Source organism: Bolinopsis microptera, chromosome 3 (assembly GCF_026151205.1).
Source record: "Bolinopsis microptera isolate Bmic1 chromosome 3, MBARI_Bmic_1.0, whole genome shotgun sequence".
In the NCBI taxonomy this organism is placed as follows: Eukaryota; Metazoa; Ctenophora; class Tentaculata; order Lobata; family Bolinopsidae; genus Bolinopsis; species Bolinopsis microptera.
In genome coordinates, this window is record NC_087074.1 from 18,233,974 (window position 1) to 18,260,671 (window position 26,698).

The following is a 26,698-nucleotide window of genomic DNA, read 5'->3' on the forward strand; positions in this document are numbered from 1 at the left end:
AAGAGACCTATTCAGTCAAGAATATAATAATAAGAGTATTTGAACAGAGAAATAGAGATAAATTCTTGGAAATGATTATGTCTAAGATCATCGGTTTGTAAAGGTCTGAGGAGGTAATCATGGGTAGAAAAACCTTAACCTTAATGTTGTCTGCAGTCTGCACACTAAACGTTTCTCATGGCATGGATGTAATAACTTGTTTTAAGCCCCCAATGGGGTTCAGACTCTAGGTCTTGAGACTCTAACTTCTAAGAGCTGCACCCTACTTTACAGGATCTAGGACGTGGAGACGTTAAACAAGACTATAGAGCTATAGAGCGGCGACAAAACATTCTCATATTTTCGATTGATATTGATAAATAAGGGTGAGTTACAAGAGTTTAAAAATAGGATTTTTGAATTACAATAATAATTTTAGGTATGGAACCATCTTGTTTTGGCTTATCGTCGTTTGAATATCGGAACCAAATTTGGAGAAAGTTTTTGGTAGTCCCCCGGCCCGGATGATATTGTTGTTTTTAGTCTGTTAATACCATAATAATCGGCTGTATCTCTGGTTAGGATCGACGTTTTTAATGCAATAAAAGCTTACTATCAAAATGTAATACTATTGGCTTTCTCCCCGTGACCACATGTTTCCTAGAAATCTTACAAAATAATTCTACAAACCTCCCCAAAAACGCGGTCTTGTTTTGCTTGACTCTGGTTACCGTGCACCATTTCTATTTTCTCGTACTCCATTTCAGGGTCGATCATATAGTGAGATAACGCGCTTGTTTTCCTTCGTGATCCCCCAGAACTCGTGGCTTGCTGCTCCTGAAACGTAACGGCATGTTAGCAGGTATTTTTTGTATATCAATTATGTCAAATAATTAAACCTACACTGTGAATGTGCTTGAGAGGAGCAGATTTTGGCAGTTACCGGATATTTCATACAGCTTAAATGTTGGCATGTATTTAGTAAAATCAGAGACATTCAATTAGCACATCCAATTTTTCATGACACATTTTTAACTGGTTTATTTATAATTTACATCAGTTAATTATCTCTTTTCGAGCCATTGGCTTGGCTGGTGTCTTGGCCTTAAAATTATAAAACAGGAACGAAATATTCTGACTAATTTTTCCAAGGTGCTTAATTTTACCTCCTTGAATACCTGGTATTGCACTAAGCTAGTAGATCATAAATCATTACACCAATAACCTTCACACTTGCGGATCTGTTTTCAAATCCACGCCCATCATTATACTTGAAATAACTGTGATTTAATAGACGTCATATACCACGGATGTCTACTCAGTGTTAAACACATTGCTGAATGTTGTGTTAGTAATATGAGCGGTAGTGGCAGTACCATTTCAAATAATCGGCGTGACTGACTGGATCAAAGAGAGACAGAGCGGGAGAGAGAGACGATATAAAGATCATATAATTGGTCAACTCATTGTGATAAAACATATGGTTCCCAGACCACCTCGTACGGCGCTAATTCCCCAACAAGTATCATTATATACTTTACTATCTAACAGTAAACAGACAACACATACCGAGATGGTGTTTCAACAAGTTCATTTAACATTCCTCAACATGTTGTGTGACGAAACTTAAACTTCTTTTGTTTGACAGACTAATTAGAAACATCTCAACTCTCAAGTATTTATTTTTAGATAATTGAGTTTGGTAAGGCAGATAATGTGTCAGTCATGTCGGAGTGGTCGACTCTCGTGCTGTTCTACCCACAGGGTTGGACACGACAACATAATATAACCATTATCTAGTTTCTTATCACAAATTGATTCATGGCTTTGTGTGTCCAGTAAAACCAAGGAGTATGGCGGGTCATTCAGTAAAAATATACAGAACCGCGTAATATATTATGTTTAACTTATTGAATTATTCAATTTCATTGATAATACGGAGTTTGGGAAGGGTCTTATCTTAGTTTTACATGTATTTTCGTATTATGCCAGTGTGATTAGCACTCTGTCATGACCCCTGAAAAGCTAATTTTTCCCCTTTTTAACGTCACAGAATAAACCGTAAATATCTAATTTCCTCTTTTTTGCGTCAGAGAAAAAAACAAGTTATCACCGCTCTAATTACAGTGTGTATAAATGCGGGGTAACTTTTTTAAGAGATAAAAACTCTTCAATTGTAGCCAGTTTATCACACATATTCATAAACCTGTTATGAAAAGTCGCAGAGCGGGATATGTTGCTGCTGGGGTAAAATTCAGTTGTTATTGGGAAACCTAATAATTCCCTGCCGGTGACCGATTACAACAAAAAGAGTGTACTTTACAATGTGTCAACACTCTCGATTAAACCAAGAGGCCCTAACACATGTCTAAAAATAGACTTCTTTCCGTCCCGACGGTGTGATAGAGACAAATTTCTTAAGTTGCCTGATTACCGGAAAGTTTCTAGGTGACTGTGGTAGAGTGAGAGGACGAGGGAAGGACGGACAGACGGACGGACGGCGGGAGGAAGGGACGTATGTAGAAAAGAAGAAGGGATGGGATGAGGGAGACGGAGAGAGGGATAAGGAAAGGGCAGGGGAGAAAGAGAGGAAGGAAGGAAGGAAGGAAGGAAGGAAGGAAGGAAGGAAGGAAGGAAGGAAGGAAGGAAGGAAGGAAGGAAGGAAGGAAGGAAGGAAGGAAGGAAGGAAGGAAGGAAGGAAGGAAGGAAGGAAGGAGGGAAGGAAGGAAGGAAGGAAGGAAGGAAGGAAGGAGGAGGGAGGGAGGGAGGGAGGGAGGGAGGGAGGGAGGGAGGGAGGGAGGGAGGTAGGGAGGGAGGGAGGGAGGGAGGGAGGGAGGGAGGAAGGGAGGGAGGGGGGAAGGAAGGAAGGGAGGGACGGAGGGAGGAAGGGAGGGACGGAGGGACGGAGGGACGGAGGGACGGAGGGACGGAGGGACGGAGGGAGGGAGGGAGGGAGGGAGGGAGGGAGGGAGGAGGGAGGTAGGGAGGGAGGGAGGGAGGGAGGGAGGGAGGGAGGGAGGGAGTGAGGGAGGGAGGGAGGGAGGGAGGGAGGGAGGGAGGGAGGGAGGGAGGGAGGGAGGGAGGGAGGGAGGGAGGGAGGGAGGGAGGGAGGGAGGGGGAGGGAGGGAGGGAGGGAGGGAGGGAGGGAGGGAGGGAGGGAGGGAGGAAGGGAGGGAGGGAGGGAGGGAGAAGGGAGGGAGGGAGGGAGGGAGGGAGGGAGGGAGGGAGGGAGGAGGGAGGGAGGGAGGGAGGGAGGGAGGGAGGGAGGGAGGGAGGGAGGGAGGGAGGCAGCTACAGAAAGAGAGAGAGAGAGAGAGAGAGGCGGAGTAGCAGCTGCTAATGCACTGTATATTCAAACTTAATTATCTGATATGTGATACCTTCTAGAATGTTCACAGACGAGAGTTGGCATAGAGTTTAAAAGCTATATGGTCGGAACCATGGGTTAAATATTCATGTATTGTTAAAGAACGACACGAAATATCACAAAGGTAATACCAACCGTTTCACAGGACAACCATTTGTTTGCTTTATCTGGTATTTATTTTCACCGATGAACTTTGTCGCATGTGTTAAGTTATGCATAACCTCTTGCATATATGCAGAATATCTGCTGTGATTCAGGACACATTTTCATGCGGTTTTTAGTTTCAGAAAATAAACTTCAAGTCTTAAGCCTTCAACCAGCTGGTTTTTACTTCAGGAGAGGAGAGTTTAGCAGAGTTTAATTCTCAACTCCGGAATTAGCACTGAGCTGTACTAATTCAGTGATTCAGTCAGGTCACGTGCGGGGAGAACTTAATTGGGTTTGAATTAAAGTGTGGGTTTTGCCATTATTCGAGGAGGGCAAAAATTAACATAATGCAAGGGTCTGTAAAACTAACAATTTGTTCGTATCAACCGCCTTCACATTTCAGAATCCCACATAGTCACGCAAGTCAGCTCTCATATCTCATTCTATATCATGTTCGAGTATATTTATATTGGAGGTAATACACTATGACAAATATCAACTATGACAATTCTAAGAAAAAGCTATTTATAAACAAACTATAAATAAAAAAACCTGGGCGTTGTAGATATTTCCTTACTATATCCATAACTGTAACAGAGCAAGTACTTAGTCTCGTATCAGAGAACAACTTATACGACTCGGGATATGATTCAATTTGATATTACATGATTTATAAATATCCAATAGTCCGTGTACGGGTAAAACTAGGGTAAAACTAGGGTAAAACTAGGGTAAAACTAGGGTAAAACTAGGGTAAAACTAGGGTAAAACTAGGGTAAAACTAGTTTTTATTAAAATAGTCCGAGGAGTTTAAATTCCCTATTTTTTACCTACCACCCCACCCCCTCCCCCACCCCACCCCACCCCACCCCACCCCACCCCACCCCACCCCACCCCACCCCACCCCACCCCACCCCACCCCCACCCCACCCCACCCCACCCCACCCCACTCCCTCCCCCACACCGAAACAAATCACAATACTCAAGTAAGCTACTTACGATAAGATCTGTGAATATCTGATGATTGACGTCCTGTATCAGACGAGGGCTACCGTCCTCCTGTAGGAGTCTTGTGTAGATATCTTCAAACATTATCGGGTTACCTGAAATCAGAAAGAGTTGGGTTTAGAGTGATAGGATATTATCAGAGATAACTGATAAAGTTGATACGAGATAATAGTGTTTGATATTTTCAGCACTACTATTCCATTGTTATGACATACAATCAAATTTTGAGCTCGCTATGTAATAAAGCTTGAAAAACTGGCTGGAGGGGGTTCGCAGTTCTCTAGCATAAGTACAGCACGTACGCCTTGTTTCCGCCTTGTTTCCGTTTGTCATATAAAGGATACCCGATATGAATATCCGATAAAAGTGACGTCATTAGAAAATATCATTAGACATGTCTAATAGACGTGAACCAGTTCATCCAAAACTGATCGATCTATGAAAATGGGTAAAAACTTCAATCGAATAAAGGCAAAACCTGCAGGAACCTGCCCTGAAACTGTGAAAGTGAGACGAACATCAGATACCTTTCCCAGGTCTACTGATACCGTAATGTGTAATACTCCCAATATTACCGCATTTTCATTGCAATAAAAACAATCGATAAAATCACGCACTTACTCACTTATCTTGTTATACGACCCAAGCAGATTTAATGTTATCATTCCGAACAACCCATATATCAAAACTGCAGCCTCCCCGGTAATGGGGTGACACAGTATTTATAGGCCCCTTAAAGATAAGATTTCATGATGTTCATGGCCATGATAACATACATATTGTGTTAGTTGCAGAAGTGTTGAATTACAGGACTGACGTTTCACGACCACTAGATTTGAAACTTATCGGTTTTATATATCATTTATGTAAAACGAACTCGCTGAAAAACCTAACTTTCTTCGAGCTTTTGGAAACTATCGGATTGATATTTATCGCGAGAGAGGTTATCGAAAAGGGTAAATAAGGAAATAAGGTAGAGATAAATCTAAGAATATTCTGAAAGAATAAACTGTTTCTGCAAGTTGTGCACTGTGCAGTTGCTTTTGCAAAACGTTTCCCACACAATTAAGTTATAATTATCTCTGTCAACATGGCGCCCCCTTGGATATTTGGATGACACTCGCTTCATTGTCGTGCTCAAATAAATTTAATCTCAACGATATTAATATCCTGGTTTCTCCCCTGAATACGATTATTAAAACTGTATTTGTTCAGTTTTGTATTTAAGTTTAAATTTGTTAAGTACGTGCATACTATCCGCATTGCAATTATTTTAAATTTCGTACTGTTATTTATTATAATCATGATAAGGATAAAATGCATCACGAAACCGGTAAACATAATTTGTGATATCAATTGCGCAATGCATCTTCTCGAATTATATTATTAGTATTATATATATTATGATACCACTGAAAATTGTACATTTTCACACCAGACGTATTGGTATATATAATGTACATTTCTCGATTTAAAATATAAACGGCATGTAGTGATACAGGAGCAGGAGCGTGAATCAATCAGTCAACTCACTATGAACTCAACCTATTCTAGGACTGATTGTTACTGTGATAATTACCATTTAATAACCTAATAAGGACCTGAATTAGACAACTCTGCTTCCTTTGATGTACCGATTTTCATAGATTAAAGCTTTCAAGTACTAACTTAAAGTGTGTATTGAACCTACACGAACGAGTCGAATTTCATCAGAAGTAATCGAGAAGGTGTTTTGGATAAAAACTGGATGCCAAAAAGTTTCAAAATGGAGATTATGGAACATGATACTGATTATATCGTAACTATGTTGCCCGGACACGAAGGGAAACACACAATATGAGGCTTGAAATCTGTGTAAAAGTAAAACTACATCATTAGAGCCTCAAATTATTTGTTATATTATAGTAGTGTCGAAAGTATTAAAACTAGTAAGGTGTTATTAATCTAGGAGTAGCAGTAAAGCTAACAGTAACTCTTACATCTTTACTGCCACGTGTTAAAAATAGAAATATAAAACTGATACTGACACTATTGATTAATAGGGTATAAACATTCTACTAGAGGACAACTCTTCTATAAATCTACATTAGTGGATCTGCTACAACAACATTGAGGGTAAGTGTGTGTAGCATTCCTATCTCTCATTTAGATGATCTGGATATACATTTAAGACCGCTACACCTTCTAGAACCCCTCCCCTCCCATAAATCCTTGACAAGCGACATCTACAAGAAGTGACAATCTTTACACCATCCCCAGTTCCCCCAGCCCCCGCTTCTGAGAGCCCTCTGATTTTGAATCGTAATCAATAGTTTGATCCAGCAATTTACTACGCTACAATTAATGGCAAATTATGCTAGTCGTAACTAATTGCATCCAAGATACCATACATATTACATACCATTCAATTTCATAACATTTGCGGCCATATGATCTGGTAACCAATCAACTATTCACAAATACCAGTTCGGCGAACAACTATTCACAAACACCTGTTCGGCGAACAGGGGTCGGGCTATCTAGATACTGCCCGAAGATTGTGAACAATGCTTTTTACACTGTACAATACAATAACAAATACAACTTACCATTGTTCTCAGGGTCAGCCAGCAAATCGTCATCTCCCGAGTCGACTTGTGGGGAGTTCTAAGAGGAAGAAATATAATGTTAGAGGAATAATAATAAATATTATGTGTATATTGTGGTGACTTAGTGACTACAACATTATAACAGCTCGTGATGGTGAAGATTACACAGTTTGATAGTATAATAGCCAGCTTCGTTTTACCACACTTATAACAACATTGTATGTGATCGAAGAACGGAGCTCTGCTTTCTATCAGAACTTCAATAAATAGATTGACGTTAAACCGTTGATCGGTCTACGATCGCTATAAAGACAAATTCCCAATTTGTGGTTCTTTAACCCAAGCAATCAGAAAGGTTTTAAATAATTTGATTCGGTTTTAAATAAACTGTCTAACAGTGAAACCCATGCCCCAAATTAGCTGATCCCTGTTTAAGTTTATTTAATTTCTGTGAATGATCATCCCATTTTGGGAGCCGATAGGTAAAATTCAATCAAATATTCAATCATAAATCCTATTAAGATGGAAGCAGACAAATCATACAGAGAGACTGACAAATCGTTTAACTGGGTCATTTCATGGTTCAGTGTTCAAGGATTACGAACAAGTTGTTCTGAATGTATCAACCACACGGGTATAAAGTTATACAATCGTGTGTAGCCTGGCACTTAAACATTGAAACTTTAAACAGAAACCCCGCCACGTTCAGATAATATTAACATTAAACTGTTAAACAGGTCTTCTAACTAGGATGTAACTTACCTTGAATTAAATTCGATCAAACTGACATTTAACTGTCTGAAAACCATGATTATTATAATGCTTATGGTTATTTAAACCAGTCACCAGACTGCGATTAAGCCATCCACTAATTCATGACATAACCTTTATCTATCATAGGTTTCAACCAAAAAATGAATCAGTAAATCCCAACATTTTTTTTTCACGTCGACATTAAGAATAAACCCACACATATCATTATAATATATACAATTACACAACTAAGGTTGCGCACTGGTTATTATAATGAATTACATATATTAACACAACACTAGAATCTGGAGAATTTAAGTAAATTTAACCAATGATTAGTTACCGATTTCCAGTACAAACAATCACACATTTTTAAATTATCACACATTTTAAACTTCACGAAACTTACTGGGTATGAATGAACAGGAGTACAGTAGCCCGAACTCTACATTGAAAAACATTTTAATAATTTTTAACAAAAAAGCCTTTTAAATATTGTATTAGGACCTAATTTAGATGCCTGGCTGTGGTGGCCTCTTTCCTAATATTCTACTTAATTCTTAGGCGTGTTTAACTTTAAAAAACGTTGATTTGTAGAGGCAACTGATTTGGTTATTATACTCGTGACGCCCCATGTAAAGCTAATCATCATAATTTGAGTAGATTACGGTGAGTAGATTACACTACATTTAATTTTACAGAAACTTGTTACAGTCCTTGTAATATTCAATTCGATTAAAGCAAATTTCCTCGTTTCATATTTCTAGAAAGCTAGAACAATGCCACAATTTCCGTGATCCCACACACTGTTCGTTAGTTTACTCCTCTTTCTATAATGACTTATTCTATTCGTAACTCTACTCGTAATTCTTAAGACAAAGCTTAGAGATCCTCAGCACTAACTCAACATCGGATTTCGTACACTACATTAATAAATACGTTAGTAAGTTTCTATATATTATTATAACTTATTCTACTCTTAATTTATGTGAGAAAGTTCAAATTCTCAAACATAACTCAGCATCAAATTTCGTTTAATACATTAAATATATTGTATTAATAGTAGGTAGTTGCCAATTAATTTAGTAAATTTCCGTAACGGAACGATGTCAATTATGAGATGGGAACTTAATAACATTGTCCTTACTCAAGACTAAACACACAAAACCAGAGGTATAATAAAATAGCGGAAAATTACGTAGCGCCTGAGTCTATAAATAGCATCACAACACAAAACGTAATTCTAACACTCTCTCTCACTTTCTTTGAGAGAGACTGTGAGACGGGAATATTATATTGTATTTAAAGTTTTCCCTTTCTTTGGGTTCACCGTCTTCGTAGTACTAGTACGGGATAAGTTATATATTGGGAAATTACATTATTTGTAATGGTAAATTACATCATTTGTTTTCTTTAATACTCACTTCGATATTACTACTAGGGCTAACATTGATTGAGCTGTACATCTTTCGTGCATTAGGCCATAATTAGTCCTGGACCAGGCCATTACATTGGATAACAAAAATGAAAATAAAGCAGCTCAACAACACAGCTAGCTACTATCAAGGGGCTATTACTTATTATTAGTTATTACGTCATTGGTTAACTTATTAAATTTATTATAACTTGGTCAAATAATGATAGAACGGGCAATTAATCCTTTGTGATCTAATGTGATCTAAATTCTACATTCCACAATCAATGTACGTTACGCAGTAAGACGTGCGCTCTACTGCGTAACGGTTATATATAATGCAATATAAAATACCCAGAACTCCAGAATAGAGGGTTCCAGAATTCAATATTCACGTAGAAAACTTCATTTTTATAAGCAAATGTGTGTAAAAACTGACAACTTATTTAATGAATAAAACCAATGTCCGGTATAAGCCATTGCATGAATTTGATGCCTTACTAGTTACTTGACAGCTGTTTTACTACGCATAATGTTGTAAAAATGGTACTTTAAATCTTATCTCCCCTAATCTAAACCACGCCAGCAGCTGCAAAGATTTTAACAAACTGTAGAAGTTACACCGTGTGTGTTAGACATACTGATAACCATGATTTGTGAATTATACTATTCAGTTGAGCCGGAGAGCCGAACAGCGGGAGGAGAGCTACTACTCACATTTAACTTTAGAACTACTCAGATACGTTCTAGTACGAGCTTTCTACAGTGTGCTGTCACTTACACTGATATATTGACGAAAATATGTCTTATTATATTCTAATGTGTTGTCTAGCTATATAGAGGGAAGTTAATGTAATATTTGTACAAATATTCTAATATTATATCATCCTTATAAGGACTAATTTTAGGACTAATCTAATTTTAGGACTAATGTTAAGGTACAGCGAGTTTAGGTTATATTATAATAATTTCATTACTTATTATATTAATATTATTACTCATAATTAAGCTTAAGTGCTCTTACCCCGTAGTTATGACCAGCAATACTGTCTATCTCGTGAGTAAGACCACAACCCAACACGAAGGTAGTGAGCGCGTGGATGTGACACACAATGGTGACTGCTTGCGTCAACTCTGGTCGGGACCACGAATCTGGACCCGTTAGGAGGTCCTGGGGTGAAGTGGAGAGGTTAATTTCATAGCCAGAAATAAAAGGGTTGAAATAATTATTATAATCGTGGTCTGTGAACAACTCTCAAACGACATGACCTCAACGCTTAACTTATAATAGTTGTGTTGAAAGTTCTTCAGAAAACGATGTATTCTAAAGAATATTAGATGTATTCTAAAGAAACAACTTCTCGGTTCTCGTGGAGCTATTGATCATATTCCCAAGAGGAAACTTCTAATTTATTGTTTATTACAGTTATTCATATGACATATGGCAAACTTACCGACTTACGTAATATATTAAGTTAAAGTGACAGTTGACACCTTATTATATTATGTTAACTTGTGTAATTATTACTGTACCTGCATGTGTTGGGAAGTGAGGGCCCAAGGCTTGTGACAAAGTATGTTGTTGACTGTGGTAAGGTTTTGTAGTTTTTTAGGAGCGTTCTTCAGTCCTTCTAACCACTCCTGATCTCCTCCAAAACAGAGAAATTCCCGTTCTAACAGGTTCACCTGAGAGGAATATAATGTTTACAATTACTTCGTTATAACCGAAACATTTGGGAGATAGAGATTCTTAGTTTTATGTGAGTGATGTGCTGATATGTGAGGATATGCTGATCCTTGAGTATTGAACTTTATAGTTGTGCAAGGTAACCGGAGATAAATTCGGGTATATATCGCGGTGCAAAATATCAAAGTTAATACCAAGTGTTTCTGCAGAAATTTTATGCGATAAAAGATTTAAAACTTTTCTAGATTAAAATTCTTCTGTAGAAAACCATTAACCTTAATTCTATCTTTCTATGCGCTTTCGACTAATGAATATCCTAATTTCCATCGGGGATCATGTCCGAAGTGAAGCAATATTAGAAGACCCCGGAGTCCCGAGGATCATGTCCGAAGTGAAGCAATATTAGAAGACCCCCCCCCCCCCCGGCCCCGGCCCCCCCGGCCCCCTGAGTCCCGGTCCGTAGAACTAAGAGAGATTATCAGTTAGTTGTCAACACTGTCACACAGCCGCTGGTAATCGTTATCAAGATATTATCAGTATAATTACCCTCATTATCGTTATCACATGTGTCCGGTTTTTAATTACATAATTGTTGGGGCAGCACATTTTCATAAGAGACCTCTACAAAGTACATTGCAGAAGCGTTTCCTAAGATATATTCTAGGTCCTTCTAAAATGTAGAAGGACTAAGAGTACACTCAGACAGAAACTCTTAGAGTCTTTAATTACATCCAGGACAGACGATAATCGCTCTAGTATTCAATTTTCTAATGTGTGATGACGTCACAACTCTTAAAATATCTCAAGTACGATATCAGGACGTATTATATATTGTATATCAAGTGCATGTAATGGTTCACTTCATAAGGTTAATAAATTATAAAAAAAGGTGCAGAGACCACCTATATCAAATTATCAAAAATACGTTCTATAATCAGAGTATTTATGATAATTTGATCATGAATAATGAATAATCAATGAATAATCGATTATATGTAACGGAATAATTAATAATAATCAACTCACTGTGTACAGGCAGTTGTGCCGAGCTGACGCCTGAAATTTGATTTTAAATTAATATTGTAATGATATAATAGGCTAATAACTATTATATACGTACTTTAAAATTAAGGTAAAAAACAGTACGGGGTCGGGTCATTGCAATGACCTTTCTAGAAACTTATAGCTTTGATGATATTTCATAATGTTTTAATATTTAATGTTACATTACCGGGGGGGGGGGGGGGGGGGGGGGGGGGGTGTGAGGATTAATGTCAGAACGTGTGATGAAACATTGTCCCTCGCCACATTGTAATTATAACAATGGTCAGTGGGCACTGGGCACCCTTCTCTATTCAACACGATATTCAACACGATAATAATAATAGTTACAGCCCTTACCACCACCCCGTACAATATACAATGCTGTGTACGTGACCACAGAAATTTAGCAATTTAGCAATTAACTATTTAACTTGTTAAGGGGTTACACCATGTCTGGTAGTATTTTCACGAAATTACCAAATATAGTATTGCAAGGGAGGGTGATGTCAGCATGTCTCAGATACCAGTTTTACAGGTCGGATAATTATACGTTTTTATGTATTTAGTGCTAGTGAAAAGGGCTACACCAGTAATCAGTATACACGCGCTAATTAAACACCTCGCTCAAAAACAACAACATGATCTAGAATAAACACAAATATTTAAAGATGAAACAGAGAATATTATCAAATTTGCAGCTACAATTTGATGTTGCACTATCTTTTTATTGAGTTATAATTTGATATACGACCCCGTACAAAGTTTCATGGTATTATCCACCCTCTCTACCCCCGACAGTTTATATTGGTATCCTCCTGTCCAAAATCAACCCTTTACTTGTTTATGTCCAGTGAATAATGAATATTATACAAAAAGTAAGTAAGATTAGCTTAGAAGGTGACATTTTTTGCTTGGTGAACTGGTGACATATTTCGAATAAAATGAGGTGAAAATGCGAAGGAATTGTTTTTATAGTAGTGTACAAGCGTATCACTGCTAGATTGTAATGGAATAAATAAACTACTGTACTCGAAGCTAAGGAGAGGGCGAGAGAGATTTGATGAAGTAATAAAAATATATCTGTAACACAGCAGTGAAAAGCTAGCATCTGTAATCTAAATTGTTAGCTTTTAGTGCAGTTCTATTGTTCTTATCTTCATGATCTCAAATACAATAAGCAATTGAAGTATTGTGAATAAACAGATTACAATACTTTAATGACAATACCAATATTATTCAGTCTGAAGTGTTGAGCTCATACCAGAGCCCAGGACTCGAAATTGAGTTCTTGCCAGTACTATTATAGAATTAGTATTGTTGCAATGATGGACTTATAATTGTTAAAAGTCTGGTTATCATGAGGTCTAATTCACAGTTCACACTTCACAGTTCACAGGTCAAAGCGTACAATGGTAACTTACATATCACTTTCCGTAAATTTTTAATTCGCAACAAAAATTTAAGTCTTAGCGAAGATTGAGGGACCCCTTTCACGTTTTTGTATCAATACTCCACTTTGGGTTAGTATATTCACAGAGGAAAGTGCTTGAAAATATTGCAACGCTAAAACATCAAGGAAACGTGTGGAACGTGACACCTTTTTACTACTTTTCCTTAAATAATGCGGTGAAAGGAGGAGTAGCTTCGTGTTAAGTTTTGCATAGAACTATGATAGCTTTTAGAAAAGTGAGAACCTTTGTATACGATATGATACAGAAAACATATTTAATGTATTTATAGTTCTTAAGCTCCTTGTGTCCAAGAGTGGTGTTTCTCTTGTCTAAAATATCAAGTCAATGTAGAAAGTAGCACCATGGTGTACTATATATCGTTACTACTTTTGCTTCCTTGTAAACGAGTGCAGTAGTGGTAGGAAGGGCAGTTTCGTGAGATGTGGAAAGTAGCAGTACTAGATAATACTTGCTACTTTTGCTTCCTTGTAAATCAATGGTTCGGGCTGAAGAAGAGTGGAGTGTAAACGTTTGCGTGGCACTGTTATTATCAACATTTCCTCTCTGTATTATTATAGTGTATATACATGAAAGAGTGCTGCTGAGTAGTTCACAGCAAAACTAGATCATAATATCAAGATCGTAACTAGATCTTATCGATCCTTATCCTATCGTGAAATTATGGAGCCGATACCCGAGGTATAATATTTATTAGGTTAATAATGACTTTAGATAAGAAGATATATCACCGTTCATTTCATAGTTTAACATTTGGAATGTTCTAGGCTATTTTATATGAATGTTTTGAGGAATGGCATTGAATCTCAGTTCGAGGAATGATGATTGGATCTTTACATCGGAAACACTGCAATGATTTTGTATTCTTAAAAACAATCTTATCATATCCGTGTTCACACTTTATTTCAGGAACACTGATCAGTGTCCTGACAACTAACCTTCAACGTGTAACATGATCTTCCGTTCTACTACCACCAACACTACAATATATTGTCACGAACATGTCAGGTTATTTATAGGGTCATTCAGAGAAAGATTTTCACGATTAATCAGATCAAAACTTTGTTTCCAAACGGGAGTTTATTATCGGCGAAACAGTACTATGCGTGTAAAACTATTGTTTATTGTGACATCTTTGTGGCCCATGTCTCTTTGTGGCCCACCTCTTGTGGCCCATACAGAATTTTGTTGTAATAACATTTAATATAATTCCTAGATCAGAAAGTGATACGTATACGCTACAGCAGGGTTAGATGCATTAGCTCGCCTACCCCGGAAACACATTGCTGAGTCTTAGTGAATCTACTTTATAGTGCATAATATATGTGGTTTCAGGTATGTCGTGGCCTGGTTGTGAGAATAAATCGAACCTATTAATCATGATCAACTAAACGTGACAGTTTTAATAGTACCGTTTTACAGTGTACACCTCTAACAAACGTGTGAAAGAAACGTGACTCAATTGTCTCCCCACGTACCCACACCACGTAACCACACGATGTAGGTGTGTAGGTCGAATGTTTGTTGTACACGAAAGTATGATAAGGTATCCGGATTACAGATTGAATCAAATATATAATTTATATATCGTATTTATCGTATACCAGACTTCACAAGCAAAAAGGAATATCATACATATCTTTGCGTCACATCGAATGAATTTTAAAATTACACTCATTGCATTTTATTACGCTGCACACCTGACACCATGATATTATCAAACCACACAGTATACTGTAGTGGTACGCAGTATTATATCGACACAGTCCTGAACATGTTAATCTGTGATCAGTGCTTACATAATATTACGATACAGAGCTTGTACACTATGTATAGGGTGGGCCAGAGAAAACTGATCGTTTTGAAGTTGTAAGTACACTATTGTGCTCATCTTCAAAGTTCTTTTAGTTTCCTACAGACTAAAATTGTGTTGTAAAGAATGTAAGTTACGACCGCAATAACTCTACGTGCCAACTATCAATATATTCCCGTAACATTTTCTGAATCAATGTATAACTGTATTTTGCACTTATCTGGTTCACTGGCTTTATAATCTTAATTATTGTCTAGTCATAAATGCCAAATATGGATAACATTTCGTCCGTTTCAAGGGAACCAGCTTTGGCTGCTATAGTGGTCATGACAACCTTTAAAACTCAAAATCTACCATTAAGAACTTCTACTTTAAAGAAAGATATTGTTCAGATAATAAGTTACAGCTGCTCCCCCTCCCCCCCCCCCCCCCCCCCCATTGTACCATTATAGAAATGTTAGCCTGCTGCTCGGAAATTCCGGGAAAGGATCCCCTCTCCATTTCTACTAAACTACACACTAACCATGATAGCAATGTAAGCCCGGTAATGTCGAGGTAACACACCATTACACTCTCTCATTAAATGGTGGTGAGTCTGAATCCAGTGAACGAGGTACTTGGGGTGTAGTCCCATCACTTGTACCATGTGTGACACCCGCGCGTCGTTCATGAACGCATCTTTGAACATCGGCCATGCCTGTCGGGGTTAAGTGAAACGTTAGAGGATAATTCAGTATTTAAATCATGGTAATTATGGTAATTATGTATGTAATTTTGCAGAAATTTGATAAAAAATAAATTTGTCGTATGTGTTCAAATTTTATCGAATCATTACTGGAGATAAAAATTTTAGACAAATTACCGTGCTTTAAATTGGTGTTCAATTACTCGGGTGATACTTCAAAAGGCATGGTTTAAAGAAATTTTAAGAGTGATATTCTTATTGATATTCAGAATATAATTAAATAATCAATGTATAATTGTCTAGTAGATAATTACAAAAATCATACATTATCATATAACCTCTGATTTGACATCGTCAAGTTTTGGTACTTTGTCTTTTGGTATGTAGAACGAAGGACCCTTCCTGAAGCGCACCCTTGGAACTTGAAGACCAAGCGACTGAAAGAGTAAAGGATTAGAGACAAGATATTATTGTTATATCACAAGTTTACAGATACGTCCAATGAAATTTATCATGCATACTGCATAGTGTGGAACAAAGCTTTGCCGAATATTTTACATGATATAATTTCTAATATAAAATATTCAAGATGGCAAAACTTTGAACATTTTTTACGAAGGTCGCTCATATCGCTGGAGCCATATAATAAGACAATGAACTTCCTTGACGATTTTCTATCAGCCTCTCAACATGGTTAAAATGTCATGTACACTCTCTTTCTTACGTCTTAGCACATTTAAATGTAGTGTGATTATCTACATTCTCCACCATTTCTCAAGCTCGAAAAATAAACTGTAAACAAAAGTCTATTTTAATTTGACAAGCAGCAGGAACAGTGCGAAATGAACCAGAGCAACTCAGCTCGTAAAAGCTTGACTGTAAACGCGCTACTGTCACCCTACTTCAAGGCTAGCTTGATGCACACCGTAGTAGTGGGAGAGCTGAGGTGCGGAGTTTTCAGCAGGAAAATGAAATTCTGGATAGACTCCAAATAATATACTCTCTCTTGATTCTGGTAATTATCATTGTTGAGGTTGCTTATTTTAGCTGGACTATGTAGAATGAAAGTATAGTGTGTGTGAGTGTTGTCTTTATTAATGGAGCTATAATATGTCCAATACTGCTGTCTCATTCTAACTGACAAGGAAATTTGAAGTTCCTTATTGCAAAGTTCTCAACTCTCAAGGTGTTTTACTGATTGATTTTCTTCACGGAGAACTTAACAAATTTAGTTGATATGTAATCTTATCCTTGTGACAGTGTAACCTATACAGTATCCAAAGATGTCATAGAGATACCAAATCCCCCCCCCCCCCCCCCGGCCGCGGCCACGGCCCTCCCCTGATCAATTCTCTCCTTATCGGATAAACCCTGGAAATCCCAAAGACGCAAATTCAACGGCCTTCCGCTAACAAACAAATTTTAAAACTGAATACTGATAGTACCAGAGTACTTAATAAGTACTCTGGTACTATCAATATTCAGTTTTAAAATTCGTAATCTGTTATATATCTGTAATATATTTATTACAGATCAAACTTTTTTAGAAGAAAGAAAAGTTTTAACCCAGGAAAGTGAAATACTGCATAATATAAAACATTGTAGTCTAAAATCCTAGTCTAATGAGTGCCGCATCCGGAATCATTAACTTAGATCATTAAGATCTTATTATTAATATCAGTCAGCAATCTTAATACTATTTCATTGTTAAATACTATATTTGGGCGAGAATCAAATCAGAAATCTTTGTTGTTGAGAGTTGAGAGGTTTCTTTAAATGGTATACTGACTACAGTTTAAGGAGCTTACCAACTTCAGTATAGATCATCCGTCAACAGCAATACTTGTTAATGTTATTGTGAAGTCATCGACTGTGATAAAAGTTTCAAAGCTGTTCAGTAATAAAATTATTTAAAAAAATTGTTTTATCTAAACGAGATTAAACGTTTTTATGGCGACGGAAAAAGCTGGAACATTTTACTTATATTATATTACTTTTTTATTATATTACCTTTTTTTATGAATTTATAAAATTATGAAATGGAGCAGGCCTCTATGGAATAATATAAATGAATTAGAAGAATTTAAATATGCCCATTTAAATACGTTGCAAATTTTCCAGAAAATCAACGACAGGCCGCACACTAGGGTTTCTGTTTTTCTGGAAGCCTGAGAAATTAAGACAGAAGCACTGTAGGGGAGATGTCAATGGGAGAAAAGTCGTATGTTTTCCGCACATGACGTAATATTGAAAGTTGAAACTAATTTACAAAGTACAAGCTTAGACCTTTAGGCTCCGTATGAGAAACAAATCTTATTGAAAATTAATATAGAACATTTTTAAATCGAGAAAGGTCTAGGTGTTCGCTAGTGCTCGGAAGCAACATGTAGGTACGACAATATTTTCCCCTTTTTTTGTAAATAGTGCGATTCCGCTCCTTCCCAAAACATTTTTATGTGCGGCAAATTTGGAGACAAAAAATACCAAATTTGCAGCTTTTAAAAGTACTCTCAGGCTTGATTATTCAGCAGCGTAGTATATAACATTGCCTTACACGACTGTTTTGTTTAACACAACAATTAACTTTCAAAGTGTCTTACCTAATGTCTCACGTGGATTTACCTGACGATTCAAGATGTATAAACAAGCTGGTGATAAGCATAATTGAAGTAGAGTACTTCAATATCATAACTTTATAACTTTATAACATTCCAACACTTGTTGTATTTATTATATTATTACTAAAGTGGCTCAATTTCAATCGGGTGATCCAGCTTGTTAAGCTATTTATTGGCCAAGATTCACCCTCTTTTGTTTTTTATCAAGTATCGATACTATTAAAAGTCATATTCTGATAATAATATTGAAGAACTTCTGGGAATATTTTTAGGAACACGCTCCATACCCCATGCGTGAGAGTTACGAGTTATATGTAAAAACAAAGACTAAAGACCGGTGCTAGAGTTATATTAGGTAAAAACAAAGACTAAAGACAATTGGAGGAGAACAATAGAGCTACACCCTCTTAGTCTAATGGGATAATCATTCCGATGCTATCCTTCTGCCATATTTCTATTATATAGTTACAGTTAAGTTAGGACCCTGTGATTACACTGCTAAGGATCTCACCCACCGCGACCGACCTATCAATGCAGTTTCAGCATAAATATGATATGAAATGGTTTAAGACTAACCTCAAGATTACCGAGAAGGTCCTTCATGCCGTCAGATATTTCAGTAAAAGGGGCTCTGTGCGCTAACCGCAGTATCGTACTCAAGAACAACTTTACACTATGGAGCTCAGACTTGGCCATTTCTGAGGAAACAAGGGAATAATTAATAACAATCTGTTAAAAATGGTCTGGTTAATAATCGCGGTGTATCTGTGTTCAGATAATATATTCTTGATGATCAATAAAAAGCGAAATAAATTGTCTGTCAAGAAAAGAGAAACTTCCACATATTTCAAGTTCGTTCATAAAACAACAAATTAAAATCTCAAATTCGGATAATATTGGAACACCCAACCCTGCATTTCTGTAACTGGAAGGTAGAAACTAACCTAGGATGTGAGAGGAGATTTCGTGGACAACCTCTCTTCTTTCAAACTCATCGTCTGTAGCGAGCCTTGAAAACATCTCCTCCACCTGTAAGAATGAACACGGTTACAAAACGTCTAACGTATCTACTATCTAGTGAATGGCGCATATTATTATGTATTTTTAGCAGTTTTGTTCTAGAAAGTTTTTCTTTTCATACAGCAAGAAACTGTAAACGAACTTGTATTCCAACATATATCAGGATATTTTTTAAATTTTCATCCAGCAAATAATTTCCGTCATAAAAATTGTTCTTTATTTTCAAGACGCATTTCTCAGCTCATATAAAAGATCAAAGGTTGAAATTATATGGATTTACCTTGAACTATTGATAAACGCAAAAGCTGGCATTAAAGCCATCATGTAAGCTGTCGTTTTGCTAATCAGTAAAACCAAAATAGCTTCTAATTTGTCTCACATTCTCTCGATTCATAGATTGAAAATTTTCCTTATGTACGTGATATTTTCGATAGAATATTGCGTCCAGAATTATTAAAGGATATAATTACTTCAACATGGCATGCTAGTCATGGTCATGAGTCACCGGTCACAAAAATCATAAGTCAACTTTTTCGTGGTGAGCATTTTTTCGCATAATTCTGAATCCTGACCAAGAATACAAGAAATCAAGCCAGCAATTCTCTGCGATCAAAATTGAAAAGTAGCATTTTCCCTTAACTATACCATGACCATGAGAATCATTAATTCAACATTTTACTCATTTATTTATTCGATAAAAATTGACGTTCAGCTATGCCTATGGTGACATAATTTAAGACAGAAAAAATAAATCCTGACCTCCTTTTACATCATGGCCATTGGCCATGGGAGAGGTCTCTCGCAAATGCGAGAAGAAAGATCCCGGAGAGGGCACCATTGGTTTTGGCATGTTGCATATTTTAAAAATTAAAGGGGAAAAAAAAGGCGCAGCTCCGTTTTGTGTATCACATATTTTATCATATAACCGATACAGTACGTGAGAATTAAAACAGTACGTGAAACACTGAATCAAGGAGACAGTAGATTATTTACACGATAACATAATATCTTTAAAGTTTTGTTAAATATCAAGAAGCTCACAAAATGTTGATAAAGTATTTTCGTTACTATCAACTAAATATTTGTTCCGACATTTTTACGTACAAGATAAGACTTAATACAATAACGGGGCCGCTCCAGCCTACTGTTTAATAGACTAATGTAGCTCATATTCACATAATATATGTGGCCCGGAAGTCTGTGGAGTCTATAAATAATAATATTAAAATATGTCGTGTCATGTAACAGATTTGGTTCTGTTAATATCATTGAGTTACTAACTTACTAAGAATTCTCCCTGACTGATGAACCAGTTTACCTGTCTAAACTTAACTAAACATAATACTATATCATTTTAACATAATATTATTTACCTATTTTAGGCAATAAAGTTTAGAAAAGCACGGCTTCAATTCCTTGTTTTTAACAAAGCTGTCGTCCAAAAAATCCAAAATTAGCATATCATGCTAGTAATGAAATTATATTTTGTAAAAAAAGCAGGACTAGCGATGGCTCACTGCACAGTGCCACCGGTTGAAAGTTACGATACTATTAATATTATGTTAATATACAGTATACACACCACTCTGTCTATGTGGCGCACTTTGCAGACACTACTTCTAGTAATATAATATACTATATATTAATATACTGCATATTACAGCGTTATCAATACCATCCTTATCTAGATCACTGTGCTATACTGGTCTCTACGCGGTCTACTCAGTGTCAGATTATTACAGAGGCAGTAACCGACACATCACATATCAGTGTCATGCAACCAGCACATCACATATCAGTGTCATGCAACCAGCCCAGAGTTTATCAACAGTCGGCAACCAGAACATTCGGCGCGGTGATAATCTCAATATTCATTATCGATCAGCAACCAGGACAAGACATCTTTAACAGTCAGCGACTTATTCGATACAGCATGCCCTGATAGTTCGATGTTTTGTTGGAAAAAAACCAGAAGTTCATATCAAATGATTACTGGAACAAAAAGCCTTACTATTCATCGATTACTACAATAATACTAATTCATCGATTATTTACCAGTTGAAAGTATATTGTAGAACTAGTTTTAAATGTTAATGACACCCGGATGATTGTTATTTCAGACTGATTTCTGAAGAAAATGCTGCCATCAAACATCTTAGCTGGATAGGAAACAGGGCAAATAGCCAAGCCCAAAATATATCATAAATGAGGGCTATGGTTCACTACCTAAAGTACCTTAGGTAGTGAACCTTTGCGAAGCTATATGAAAAGTTATATGCGGAACCTTTGTTATAATATGATTAAAGCAGATTAGAACTCAGGAATTAGATATGGAACGAGAAAAGCACTCCAACAAAAGACCTCTTCTTCTTTTGGTTGTCTATATATTGAGAATCTTTGTTTAAATCTTCTAAAGCATGGTAACGTTCACAACATTCACCTTTGTCTCTGTTATTCAGGAAGATATTATATTACAAGAAGCATAGAAAAGAGAAATAAAAGGCAGTCTCAACCCAAGGATTGAGTCAATTACTTGTGTGTATATAATATGAACGATCGACGGATACATATTAAAATGTCAAAATGTGAGAGTCGGTGAGTTTTGATTTTACTTCCTGTTTCCATATACGAGCATAAAACCCAAGACGAACATACAGTCCATAAAAAGTAGATTCTAATAAAAAGCGATCAATACCAGAAGGAAGTCCCACCTTAGTCCAGAGAGTAATAACAGCATGACGAGGCGTAACACGGTCCACAACCAAGAAAGGAGCGTGGTGCAGGGATACGACAGCAAGGTGGGGTGGTCCGCAGTGGTGGGGCTCGGGTGGGGCAAGAAGTAGCTTCATGTTGGGCGATCGCACACGCATTGTGACCATTTAGCACTACCTAATCACTGAGGCCACAATTTGTAAGATAAATGTGCAAAAACAGCCAGTGAGACTAAAAATGAAATATTAAATTGAATCAAATTAAAAGTAACGTCAAACACGAAAATTATTCCGACAAAGGATACATAAATTCTGAGGAAGGAAAATGGTAAAATCGAGGGGAACAAAATTACGAAGAAAGAATTACACGAACAACTTCAAGATGTGTATTTAAAAATACTTCTGCAACTCTAAACCAAATGAGATTGTAGAGTAATTTACGACCAATAATCCGTCTGATCCCGCAGTAAGGTCCTTAGTTCTTTAGTTCCTACGGGTCATATCATCGAAGACTCAGGAGCCCTAAAATCTAATCAAACCACCGTGCAAAGACAGCTTAATATATTATTATCTAAGGAACAAATACATTACAGCGTGATGGAGTGCCCTAAATCAATTTACAATTTATATTAAATCACAGTTGCTACACAAAAAGTAGTATTAGGTAACACCTGTGCAAAGGGTAGCGGGCCACTACTGATAAGTGATAACAGACTTATTACTCATTACAAATACGCAATGTCTCCACCACATTACACGTTATCAGGGCCGGGGTCACATATCTAGCATACTTGCTCCACATTGGTGGAGAGCATCTAGCATACTTGCTCTCCATTGGTGGAGACCAGATAGGTCGTTTCACCTAGCTGCACGAAAACAGGCCCACGGGGTGAAGGGTCCCGCAACTACGTATCCTCGCACGAGTTTTACTCTCGACAGGTATGCATTGAAAATTATCATTGGTTCTCCATATTATCCGCATAATTTACGGATAATATGATTATTATTTTTGTACGTGCTGCGGTCTCTTTGACTGAATAAGACAGAACACGATGGTATCAATATGTTTGTTTCTTGTTTGACTTGTTTGCTTGACAAATTGAAATTCGATACAATTAGTGGCAACCTTTTAGTGGTATTTTAGTGGTATTTTAGTGGTATTTTAGTGGTATTTTAATATAGTGTGTGGTATGGAACTAATTTAACAGCACAGAAATAACTGCAGACACATTGTCACTGGTATCTCAAAGCATGGTAGTTCACTGCTTTTCCAGGCTAATGCTGCACTGCAGTGCAATTTGCAATTTACATGCATTTAAGTGAACACGTTGTAACAGTTGATGGTTTTAAAACCGTTTAGAAGGAAGTAAATTTCAATAAATGTACAAGTTGATTATTAAGGTAGAATCTTGTTTAAATATTCCTTACTTTTACTCGTTTTACTTTTATTTGTGATTTTTTGCCTGATATAGTATGTTGTTTAGATGTTTTCAGTTTTGACGAATGACGAAGCTGCAGTAACAGGGGACTTTACAAACTAACTATAATTCCGATTAATCCGTCATGTTAATTTGTCCCAAAGTTGCTAAAAGAAATGATTATCATGAAACTTATCATAATGTGCGACTAATAAACAATCGCCCAATCATTCAACTTGCTCAATCCAACTTACCAAAGTGTAATCTATTCGTTCTTTGGGAGCAACGAGACTGATGTTCTCAGGTCGAGACGTCGCACTGCCAAGCATATCGTCCTGTAATTGTATATGGTTATCTAAAACTCATGTAAATATGGACGCTTAAATAACTTTAAATGAAGATCTGACATAGTTTGATTTCGGTTACGTTTATCTTGCAAAACAGTGGGAGAAGACAGCTTCCTTCAACTAAGTTTCAACTTGGTCAGACAAAATGTCTCTGGTGCTTGAATAATGAATACACGCAATGGGCATTTGAAAAAATATCATAATATATAGTGTGAGAACTTGGTAATCTGTCGACAGACACTCAACAAACAGTTGAAGCACGGTTAGCACATAGGAAGTTAGCAGATAGGAAGTCCGGACAGATTACAAAATTTCCAATGTTGCAAGAGAATAGTATTCCTGTATGCTATTAGTATATAATATTACCTTTTCGGAAGATGTAACCATGAAGTTGAACTGTTTGTTTGGTGAGGTCTAACAATGGAATATCCTTCTTCATCGAACCATTTTCATGTTATCCAGTTGTTGCATTCTAGAAGAAAATATAAATGCTGAATGATACAGAAATTTAGCTGTAACCACAATTAGGGTCCAACATTTTGACTTATGATGCTATCGAGACTTGATACACAATTATAAGAGACTACACAGTACAGAATCAATAAATAACTCATCAAACGTGACAATGGAATAAATGGATAACAACAGATTGAATTCAGAATATTTATTGTAGTTTGCAGTAATCTTTGCTAATGGAATGTTTCATATCCTTTGTGCACAATGCTCGTTCTGGTCCAACACCAGATAATTATAGGAACTGTGTGTAATTGTTATAATATAACAGAGAACATCTGGAATCGTCTAGAAACGTGGTGTTACTTATCTCTAGATATTATTTCAATTGCACATAAAACAGGAGCAAAATATTCATAAGCACATCCTAATTGAACAAATTGGGTTAGGCAAAGTTCATTCCTAGGCCATAACTGGACCAACCAGAAGATCATTCCTGGACCAACCAGAAGATCTTCAATCTTGCAAGGATACTCATAACCACTGCACAAACATTGGGTGTACTGTAAACAATATTGATTTATGATTTGCCCACTGACTAGAAAGATTTTGATTTTTCATGTGCAACCTGTTGAATGTATGATAAAAAGAATACACTAGAATGCAGGTGAACTGATATAAGATGAGTATACCAATGTACCCTTTATATAAATTTTAATTTTAGTGATGCAAAACTCTATCAAAAGTGAATAAAATCCAGAAAATACACCTTAAAATTCCGTGATCAACAAATTTGCATGGTTATTTTATAATGCATTGACTCTTAATGATACTACTGAGACTTAATATACAACAAGAGATTAGACAATGATAAATAACTCATCAAACGTGACAATGAATGAATGACAACAAATTGAAAAGAAGTCACAATAGATAGTTTGCAGTAATATTTTCTTATGGAATGTTCTATAATTTATCCTTTGTTCACAACGCTCATTCTGCCACAAGCGCATCCTAATTTTCCTTAAATTTTCTGACTGGTAGTCGAGGGCTACCTAATCACACATGTTATATTAATCTAAATATTGTTAAATTTCAATATAACCATGTGCCTTGCGTATAAAACCAAATTCACTTTCTCTGACTACTCACAAGTAAAACACAGCCAGCAGGCACAATTTTATAGTAGTTGTGTAGTTATGTGCCATGTAGAGTAGAGGCAACCATGCGCAAAAAAAGTTTGTGTGCAGTTAATATTCATTTTTGCACAGTAAAACAAATTTTTTAGTAAAACAAATTGTATTTTATACTCACAATCAATTCATATTTAGTTCAAATATTTAAAGTCAAAATAACCATTTCACAGAAGTGGTTTTATTATAATAAAATAATTTGTGATTATACGTGTTCAAGTGATTAATTAATAAAGTAATTTACACTGAAAAATGTACAAAATATACACAATTTTTACCTTGCAACACTGGCTTAGCGCGCGGCTGATCGAAAAAGTTTGGTTTGCATTTACTAACTACAATGTACAGCTTACCCGTACATGAAAAGATAACTCACTGAATTGTTTAATACTAAATGCATATTAAGTCAGATGTTGTTCAATGAGTTAGCCACGAAAATGTTCAAATTGTGTAGGAGGGTAAAGGACACAATTGCTTATAATGCTCCTTTCTGCCCGTTGACTACAATGAACATTTCGCGGAGTTCCTCCAGACGGCTTTTGTCGGAGAGCGTGTTATTTACTATCTAAGTAAACTATAGGTAAAAATATAATATTAATCATAAGCTAAAATGTACTAATCTTTGTATTCTAAATGGGGAAAAAGAAGAAACATTGTCAGTCAGTCGAGAAAATTGTCAGTCAGGCTATATGGCAGCTTTGTAGATGTTGTGACTATGCTAGTAGTGGTCCCAGGCTTGCGACTGGAATTGCGGTGTTAAATCGATTTAATGGTACCAACGATCCACCTCCCACTTGTTGTTTGGTACTTAGCATTAATAGTGTTAGCTGTAGCCATTTATAGCAAGAATCTTAAAACTAAAGGGGATGACAAGGAAAAGAGGAAGGAAAAAGAATAACGGGACAAACAATTAATTAAAGTATTTATAGGAGCATTAGATATTGTAATTACAAGCTTCAATAATAAATCACTGACTAAGACTTC

At 36.5% G+C, this 26,698-nt stretch overlaps 1 protein-coding gene across 2 annotated transcripts in view; it reads right to left on the bottom strand.

The window, feature by feature from the left end:
- Positions 1 to 24,536, bottom strand: part of LOC134812735 (sestrin-1-like) — a 31,960-nt gene extending 7,424 nt beyond the window's left edge. The window contains exons 1-13 of one of the 2 annotated variants that reach the window (XM_063820276.1): positions 24,435 to 24,536; positions 23,976 to 24,056; positions 19,517 to 19,601; positions 19,149 to 19,270; positions 16,293 to 16,391; positions 15,793 to 15,966; positions 11,970 to 11,999; positions 10,790 to 10,942; positions 10,281 to 10,427; positions 8,252 to 8,287; positions 7,090 to 7,147; positions 4,493 to 4,596; positions 670 to 816 (exon numbers count right to left, since the gene is read on the bottom strand). In XM_063820276.1, coding sequence (XP_063676346.1) covers positions 670 to 816; positions 4,493 to 4,596; positions 7,090 to 7,147; positions 8,252 to 8,287; positions 10,281 to 10,427; positions 10,790 to 10,942; positions 11,970 to 11,999; positions 15,793 to 15,966; positions 16,293 to 16,391; positions 19,149 to 19,270; positions 19,517 to 19,601; positions 23,976 to 24,056; positions 24,435 to 24,455 — 1,257 coding nt within the window. In that variant the 5' untranslated portion in view covers positions 24,456 to 24,536. The remainder of the gene's footprint in view (positions 1 to 669; positions 817 to 4,492; positions 4,597 to 7,089; positions 7,148 to 8,251; positions 8,288 to 10,280; positions 10,428 to 10,789; positions 10,943 to 11,969; positions 12,000 to 15,792; positions 15,967 to 16,292; positions 16,392 to 19,148; positions 19,271 to 19,516; positions 19,602 to 23,975; positions 24,057 to 24,434) is intronic. The other variant, XM_063820277.1, reaches the window with a different exon arrangement.
- Positions 24,537 to 26,698: the final 2,162 nt, after the last annotated feature.